This window comes from Cariama cristata, unplaced genomic scaffold (assembly GCF_000690535.1).
Source record: "Cariama cristata isolate BGI_N322 unplaced genomic scaffold, ASM69053v1 scaffold29849, whole genome shotgun sequence".
NCBI lineage: Eukaryota > Metazoa > Chordata > Aves > Cariamiformes > Cariamidae > Cariama > Cariama cristata.
Genome location: NW_009637876.1, coordinates 6,326 through 6,664, shown reverse-complemented (window position 1 = coordinate 6,664; position 339 = coordinate 6,326). Strand labels below are relative to the sequence as shown.

Below are 339 nucleotides of genomic sequence, written 5' to 3'. Positions count from 1 at the left end.
GGCCAAGGGGACCCCCCGGACCACCTGGCCCCCCGGGACCACCAGGACCCTCCTCCAAGCATGACAAGCTGGTGGGTACCCCTGGGACACAGGGATTTGAAGGGAGGGTCCATTGAGCTACAGAGATTCAGGATGCTGCCATCAGCCCCCAGGCAGCACCCCCGCGCCACCGGGTACCCTGACCCTGTCCATCGATGCCTGACATCATCCTCATGCTTCTCCCCCAGACCTTCATCGACATGGAGGGCTCTGGTTTTGGTGGTGACCTGGAGAGCCTGCGGGTGAGTGCGGGGAGTGCCTGTCCTACTGGCAGGGGGTTGGGGGGTGCAACCCGCCATT

General features: G+C 64.3%; 1 protein-coding gene across 1 annotated transcript in view; it reads left to right on the top strand.

Moving 5' to 3' along the window:
• Window positions 1-194: 194 nt before the first annotated feature.
• Window positions 195-339, top strand: part of LOC104168064 (collagen alpha-1(XVIII) chain-like) — a gene marked incomplete at its 3' end in the record, with an annotated part of 5,840 nt that continues 5,695 nt past the window's right edge. The window contains exon 1 of the mRNA XM_009708516.1: window positions 195-281. Within this exon, the coding sequence (XP_009706818.1) occupies window positions 195-281 (87 nt within the window). The remainder of the gene's footprint in view (window positions 282-339) is intronic.